Source organism: Mustela putorius, unplaced genomic scaffold (assembly GCF_011764305.1).
Source record: "Mustela putorius furo isolate JIRA1106 unplaced genomic scaffold, ASM1176430v1.1 tig00003836_pilon_pilon_pilon, whole genome shotgun sequence".
Taxonomy (NCBI): Eukaryota; Metazoa; Chordata; class Mammalia; order Carnivora; family Mustelidae; genus Mustela; species Mustela putorius.
The window spans coordinates 36,015,859-36,023,745 of NW_025421989.1; the positions used below are offsets into that span (position 1 = coordinate 36,015,859).

The 7,887-nt window shown below is 36.9% G+C and overlaps 1 protein-coding gene across 3 annotated transcripts in view; it reads left to right on the forward strand.

Moving 5' to 3' along the window:
• The window catches only part of USP9X (ubiquitin specific peptidase 9 X-linked), a 162,876-nt gene extending 157,802 nt beyond the window's left edge, over positions 1-5,074 (forward strand). For all 3 annotated transcript variants that reach the window (XM_013057508.2, XM_004754912.2, XM_004754913.2), the window contains exons 43-45: positions 74-286; positions 642-737; positions 2,925-5,074. In XM_013057508.2, coding sequence (XP_012912962.1) covers positions 74-286; positions 642-737; positions 2,925-3,062 — 447 coding nt within the window. In that variant the 3' untranslated portion in view covers positions 3,063-5,074. The remainder of the gene's footprint in view (positions 1-73; positions 287-641; positions 738-2,924) is intronic.
• Positions 5,075-7,887: the final 2,813 nt, after the last annotated feature.

Below are 7,887 nucleotides of genomic sequence, written 5' to 3' on the forward strand. Positions count from 1 at the left end.
AGTTGTTATTTTAAGTTAACTTTAAGAAATATTCCAAAACCTTTTCCATACATGGTTTTATTTTCTTTTGAAGGGCAACGGAGATCTTAAAAGAAAGTGGACCTGGGCAGTGGAATGGCTTGGAGATGAACTTGAAAGACGACCATACACTGGCAACCCTCAGTACACTTACAACAACTGGTCTCCTCCAGTGCAGAGCAATGAAACATCAAATGGTTATTTCTTGGAGAGATCACATAGTGCTAGGATGACACTTGCAAAAGCTTGTGAACTCTGTCCAGAGGAGGTAAAAAAAAAAAAAAAGAAAAAGAAAGAAAGAAATGGAAAAAAGCACTTTGTTACTTCATAGGCCAGTGTTTGTTAATGATAGTATCAAGGAATTTTGTCTGGGTTTTGTTTGCTTTAGTATTTACTATATGTAATCTTAAGTTAATGAGGGAGCCTTCTTTTATAGAGAAATTTCTGAAATTGCCTGACATGTAGTCTTTCTGAAGAGACCCAAATCAGGTTTTTTCACTGTTTCAGTTTATCTCAGTAAAAGGAAACTTGAGTCAGTTTTGTAGGTTTTTAAATTTTTATTTCAGATACGAAAAACTTCAATATGAATTTGCCTACATAATTCTTTGATTATTTAAAATTAGGAGCCAGATGACCAAGATGCCCCAGATGAGCATGAGTCACCTCCACCTGAAGATGCCCCATTATACCCCCATTCACCTGGATCTCAGTATCAACAGGTAAATCGGGTTGGTTTATGTTTTTATCCTCTAGACAATTCTTATGCTTTATTTAAAGAATGGCTGAAATTTTTGTTGTGATTGCAAAGTAATAAAGGGATTATCTGGACTACCTTTAGAGCATGAACAAAAGAGGAATAGCTGGGGCAGCTTCACAGTGCGATGTGTTTGAACTTCCCCTGTGGTGTCTTCCTAGTCAGATAGGTGCCTGTCTTTGTACTCACACTCAGTAAAACTATGTGGTGATTGATGTCAACATTAAATGATAATATTTAGTACAAAGGATTAGGACATTTCCTGTTAGGCTGAGTCTACAAATGGATTCCAAAGACATTTTAGATGTGGCAATGAAGGCAATTGTTCTTGGTTACATAACCTAACCAAGACTTCATTGACACTCAAGATTGTTGAAAAATATCAAGGATTTGGTAGATGTCCATAAAAGTTTGTGTATGATCAGTAAATTTTAAAAATTTAGATAAAGAAACTTTCTAAAATAACTTCTTTCCAAAACCCAGAGGTGACCAATTCAGGTCTTTTGAGGCAATGGTGCTCAAATTTGAACAAGCATCAGAATTCCCCAGTGGGCTTGTTCCAACACAGATTGCTGGGCCCCAGGCCAAGCTTCCGATTCTTTTAGGCTGAGGGTCGAACCAGAAAATCTGCATTTCTGACATGTTCCCAGGTGATTGATGCTGCTGCTAGTCTGGAAGCCATACTTTCAGAACCATTATTTAAGGCATTCTCACCTGGCTGGCTCAGTTGGTTAATGGTCTTACTCTTCTTTTTTTTTTTTTTTTTTTTTTTAAAGATTTTATTTATTTGACAGAGATCACAAGTAGGCAGAGAGGCAGGCAGAGAGAGAGAGAAGGAAGCAGGCTCCCTGCTGAGCAGAGAGCCCGATGCGGGGCTCAATCCCAGGACCCTGCGATCATGACCTGAGCTGAAGGCAGAGGCTTTAACCCACTGAGCCACACAGGCGCCCCAAGTGGTCCTACTCTGGATCTCAGCACAGGTCTTGATCTCAGGATTGTGAGTGCAAGCCCCAAGTTGGGCCCCAGGTTGGGCGTGGAGCCTATGTAAGAAAGGGGCGGGATGGAAATAGAAGTGTATTCAATAATTAGAAAATGACCCTTCAGCATATTTATTTTCATAATACAAATAATAGAAAGGCCTAAAATCTTCTTGACTGGTGGGAACATACAGAAAAATGAGGGTTCACAGGTTTAAAAGTTAGGAAATCAAATTCATAAGGAAGAAAGTTACTTTCCTCAGCTCTGAGAAAGCTCATGTATCAATCATGCCTGGCTTGTCCATGTTTCCTTAACGTTGTCATTTCCATTAACACTGTTCTGTGTTCAAGATTGTTGCTAATGCAGATCTCATATGACTGGTCAGTCATATTTGTCATTATCATATAGAAGCTTCCAGGTGCTTGGAAGAGTCAGAATAGATGGGTTCTAGTTCACAGATGATTTTGTGAGTGTTTTTGACAATAGACAATAACAAACTAATCCCTTATTTGTTGGACTTACATCTAAATAATTTGGGGCACTAAAAATCACTTTGGCTGAAGATTTATACAGCTTTACACTGGTTTTGTTTAGGGTTTGGGGCTAGGTTAGCTTTTCTCTTTTCTTTTAGATTTTATTTATTTGTCAGAGCACAAGCAGGGGGCACAGTAGAGGAAGAGGGACTAGCAGGCTTCCTGCTGAGCAGGGAGCTTGATATAGGGCTCAGTCCCAGGACCCTGAGATCATGACCTGAGCCAAAGGCTTACACTTAACCCATTGAGCCTCCCAGGCGTCCGTAGCTTTTCTCTTTGAAACATTTTTTTTTTTCTTTCTCAGCATTAGCCCAAGGATGTTTACTCTTTGTAAGTCCTGGGAATAAAAGAAATGTTTACGTGTCCACAGATTTCAGCCCATGATTTTAAAGTTTGCTATATGAAAACTTTTTTTTTTTTTAATTAATTTATTTATTTGACAGAGATCACAAGTAGGCAGAGAGGCAGGCAGAGAGAGAGGGGGAAACAGGCTCCCTGCTGAGCAGAGAGCTGGATGTGGGGCTCGATCCCAAGACCCTGAGATCATGACCTGAGTCGAAGGCAGAGGCTTTAACCCACTGAGCCACCCAGGTGTCCCGCTATATGAAAACTTTTAACATTGATTTCTTCTCCCTTCCCAGAATAACCATGTGCATGGACAGCCGTATACAGGCCCAGCAGCACATCACATGAACAACCCTCAGAGAACTGGCCAACGAGCACAAGAAAATTACGAAGGCAGTGAAGAAGTATCCCCACCTCAGACGAAGGATCAGTGAAATGCACATAATTAACTAGTTCCATCAAGACTGTGCACCCAGGCCTTACAGTCCAACCTTTTTCTGTGTCTGGCTAATAATTTAAAACTAGAAAAACTATTCCTAATCAACATGGAGTGGAGAGTTTATTCACTGTCTTATCTGCAGAAATTTGCTGTCAATATATAACCCGCCTGCAGTGGAAAGTGTATAGTGTTTTGTAATAAATGGCCTGATGCTAATGTGTAAATGGCAAAGGTGTATATAGTATATTAATGTTTGACTGTTAATTCTTAAGCAAGAAACTTTTTTCTTGAGGAGACTCACAGATCTACAAAAACTACAAAAGTTAATTTTCTTGTTCTTCCCACTGCACTCTGCAACCAGTGTTGACTGCCTCATGGCAGTTGGATCTGCTCCTTTACAAAAACAAAAAAATAAACCAACAGCAACAAAACAGCCCATCCATGTCAACCACACCAATAGTTTCATGTTAATTCTTTGCCACGGGAGTCAGTTTTACTATGAGCAATGATATAAGGCTGGTAACCTTTAAATTATTTGGTTGATGTGGAAAATTGGTGATGTAATATTGTTTCTAGATCTTTTTCATTGCCTTTTTAATTCTGATGTTAGGTTAATCACTTTGAAGCTATAGTTATGCTGTAACATTTAGCATGGCTTCACACCAGGTTAGTGTAGCCAATGAGGAAAAAATTACCCTAATGACAGCAGTTGTCCCAGTGTGACAGCTGTATTGCTCAGAGCTTTTCCTTCTTACACCTAGAATATAAGTATAAAACAAGGGGAGAAATGTGAGAAACAGGCGGTTTTCAGTTACACATATGTTGCTTATGTCTAATGTTTGACAGTTCAATCTCTGGGTGGGATAAAGAAATTTAAATATCAGTAATGGGAATTTTTAAAGATTTAAAACAAATATGCAAAAATTTGCTATGCCAGGATGCTTGGAGCATAATAGAAGACTGTATTTGGTGTGCTTGTTATTTCTTTGGTAGAGCTTATTAGATGAATCTTCTAGAACTTTCCTTCCACTGGACCCCAGTGAAGTGGAAGTCACCAGAATCCCACAGTACTTGGAGCGCCACTGCACCAAGCTTATCTGGCTGAGTTTCTGCTCAGGCACAGTTTTACTTGAAAGCAAGAATTGTCCTAGCTCCTTTTCCATTATTCCAAAACTTTGAATGTTCGAAGCAGGGTCTTGATTAAAAAGGAAACTACTGGTTAGTTAATCTGATTGAGGTATCATAATTTCAGCATAAACATTTAATTAAAGATAAGGAACTCATCAGTTAATACTGTATTTAAAAGAGAATTGGTAACTTGAATGTGTGTAATTTTTGAAACCTGTCTAAAAACCAAATACCCCTGCAAACAGATACAGTCCACCCTATTCTATTTAAATATTTTGCTGTTTTATTTTATAGAAATTATTTTGCTGAATTCACAAATAGAATTTGATTTATGAAGAACTTTTTGTCCTGTGGTGTGTTTTTGTTTTTGTTTTTGTTTTGGGGTTGGTTTTCTATTTTTTGGTTAGTTTGTCCCCCCCTCTCTTTTATTTTTGGTTACTTTTTTTGTCCATTTTTGGTTTTTTGGGTTTTTTTGTTTGTTGATTTTGGTTTTTTGTTTGTTTGTTTTGGTTTGGTTTTTTTTTGAAGGACTGCATAATAAATTAATTCTGTGCATAGCATGCTTAGGCATGACACTGAATTCAGGAGTTCAGTCACATCGAGTTTTTGTGCACAGAAAGATTTGACCTTTGGCCCTTGACTAAAGATTTAGAGAAAACAGGATGTTGACACTGTAAAAGTTTCCTAACATAATCAATCTTGTACTTTTTGTATGTTTTTTATATACATGTATATTTAATGAGCACAAGCTTGGTTGTATTTTTTACAATTTAGTTAATAGGAAAATGTTTTGTCAAAAAGGCTATAGTTGGAACTGAACAAAGCAGAAACAAAATTGAGAATTGCTTTATTTTGTGATTAAAAGGGGCAGGTATTTAAGATAAAGCTTTGGGTATCTTATTTGCAGTACTCTATAGTCCATCTGTGCTTCTAGGTTTTCTGTAACACTAGGAAATTTTGACACCAGACAGATCCTGTTTTTACCTTAAGTATGTTACATCTGAGTTTAAGTTGGAGCAAAATCCTACACACTGTTTGCAATTCCAGTTGATAGTTTTAAATTAAAAGTTCCTCAATTCCAGGCTTCCTTAGCAATAAGCAAAATAGGTTAACTGTATTTGGACAATTTGCTATCCTTAAATACACCTTTTCACCAGATGAGAGGTGATTTTTGTATTTCCTGCTCCTTAACAAAACATGTGATGTACTTAATTTAAAAACTTTTTAATGACTTCCTAGACACAAAAAACTTGACATTTGAAAAGGCTGTGAATTTTTCTCCTTGGAGGGAGATCCCATCTTGGTTGCTTTGAATTGACAATTCCCTTGTGCCAGGTGAGAGCTTTTGAATCCTTTTCCCCTCCATTTGAGGAAGAGCTGTCTATGTTGTGCTCAGGATCAAGGGAAAGTGAACAGGGAGATTTATTTTTGTTTGTGTGAGTTATTTTCTCTATTTAACTTCTTAAGCATTAACATATAAGTGGAAATTTTAGGCGCATGTTACTGTAAGAGCAACATGGTGGTGTCGAGGTCTTTTTCTGAACATCAATGGCACATTTAAACTTCCAAGTCTTCAAAGTGCCTAAAGATAATTTAATTCTCCCTCAACTGATTTCTTGAGCCATATATATAATTCCTACTTTAAACCTTTGTTTCAGAATCACTAGTCTTCCTTTCAAAGAAGCACCCCAGGATTCTAAATGGCATGAATACTTCATAGAAGACAGATGCTACTGTTAACATAAAGACTAAAGCTATTTTTGTTGCTAAATCTGTGAACAAGGGCATTGCCCTGTTGGATCTAAGTATTTCCGTGCACAACTTGGTAAAAACCGTATTGCTGCTGTTTCTAAGCCCTCCACCAACTAAATTTTCATGCTCAGCATTATAGAGGCAGAAATAACATAAATCATACTTGGGGTTTTTGTCTTTCCTTGATTTTTCTCTCTGATAATTTCCCAACTTTGTGTCTTTTAGCTGTTATATATACAAATTTAGAATTATTAAAATGTTTTATATTTTTTTCATGATTAACTTTTATTAGTGAATGATAAGTATTTAATCCTAGCAGTGGTTAAAAAGATGAGGAGCCTTTTTTATTGAAATTACATTTGTAAATGAAAGCAACAGTCTGTGAATTTTCAGATGACTACTCCAACAAAAAATGGTTCCTTCCACTTTTTCTTGGTATTTTTCCAGCTTCTGTTCTCCCATGAACTCTTACTTTGCTGAATTTTGTGGTTAATTTGGTGGATATATCCTGCCTTATTTAAAATTCTAACTGGATAAGAAAATTGCCTTTTCCTTATTAAGTGCCCAACTTTGGTCTCTAGCTGGAAGGTACTACATACTGCAAAGAAAAGAAAACAACCTCCTTCCCGCCCCACCCCACCCTACCCCGTTTTTGTGTTACTGAGGAAAAAAGCAAAAAAAAAAAAAAAAAAAATTCAGTACTGGTTTTATAGTAATGCTCAACCAAAATTGGTCCTGCACCTACATGAGTGTTTAGTGTTTGAAAATAAGGTTTTGGGTGTCATACATCACTACAAAAAGTGCTAAATGTATTAAGAACTTGCTGCCGACTGTATTTATTTATAACAATTATTTTACATTTGCAGAAATGTAGCGCTTTTCCTCCAAATTCATAGGTGAAAGAAAAAAGGGGGGAAAGGTGCACCATGTTTTAAACTTGGAAATGAGTGATTTTTTTTTTTTTTAAATCATCCAGATTCCCCAAAGGAAATTTACCACCCAGATCACACACTTCTCAGCCTTTTACAAGCCAACAGACTGACTGAAGATTGTCCACAGTTCCTAAGATTTAGCACATATACAAAAATAAAACTTTATAAATTAAATATTGGCTTTCCCTTTTATTTATTAAAATAAGATGTCTAAATGGAGGTAAATTAGAGGTGTAATAATAGATTTTATGGGAACTTTTTTTTTTTTAAAGATTTTATTTATTTATTTGACAGGCAGAGAGGCAGGCAGAGAGAGAGGAGGAAGCAGGCTCTCCGCTGAGCAGAGAGCCCAACACGGGGCTCCATCCCAGGACCCCAGGACCACGACCCGAGCCGAAGGCAGAGACTTTAACCCACTGAGCCACCCAGGCGCCCCTTTATGCGAACTTTTAAAAGTTTACAAATAGAGGAATTTGGCCCTCTGTATCTCCAAAGTATATTCACATCTAAGCAGTTCAAAAATTGAGTTGTGATCTAATTGCTGACTTAACAGTCTAAAATGGAGATTTGGCAAACACTGTGGTGTTTCAAAGTTCATTTAAATATCAAGTGCAGCAGGTCACATGTTTTGAGGGGAGTTATAGAAGTGAAAATTAACTCCAGCAGATTTCATCTATTCTGCTGTTTTAGTATCTGAAAAGAAATTTTGTTGCAGTGTTCAAAAGAAATAGGATTTCCACAAAAGCCTGTTGGTGTGTCCTTTGAGTTGGGGTGCTGCTAAAGACCTACGTAGCCCAGATTTTAAACATTTCTGAAAAACTATTCTTTATTTTGGAAAACTCCACTTGGATTAAACCATTTGAACTTCTAAGTATTCTTACCTATATGAATACACCAAATGGAATGAAACTGTGCATAGCCACCGATATTTTGAACTGTTTGAATTGAAATCTGATAATTCACAGGTCAGTAAACAATTAAGTTAAATCTTTACTATCTATAAACCTA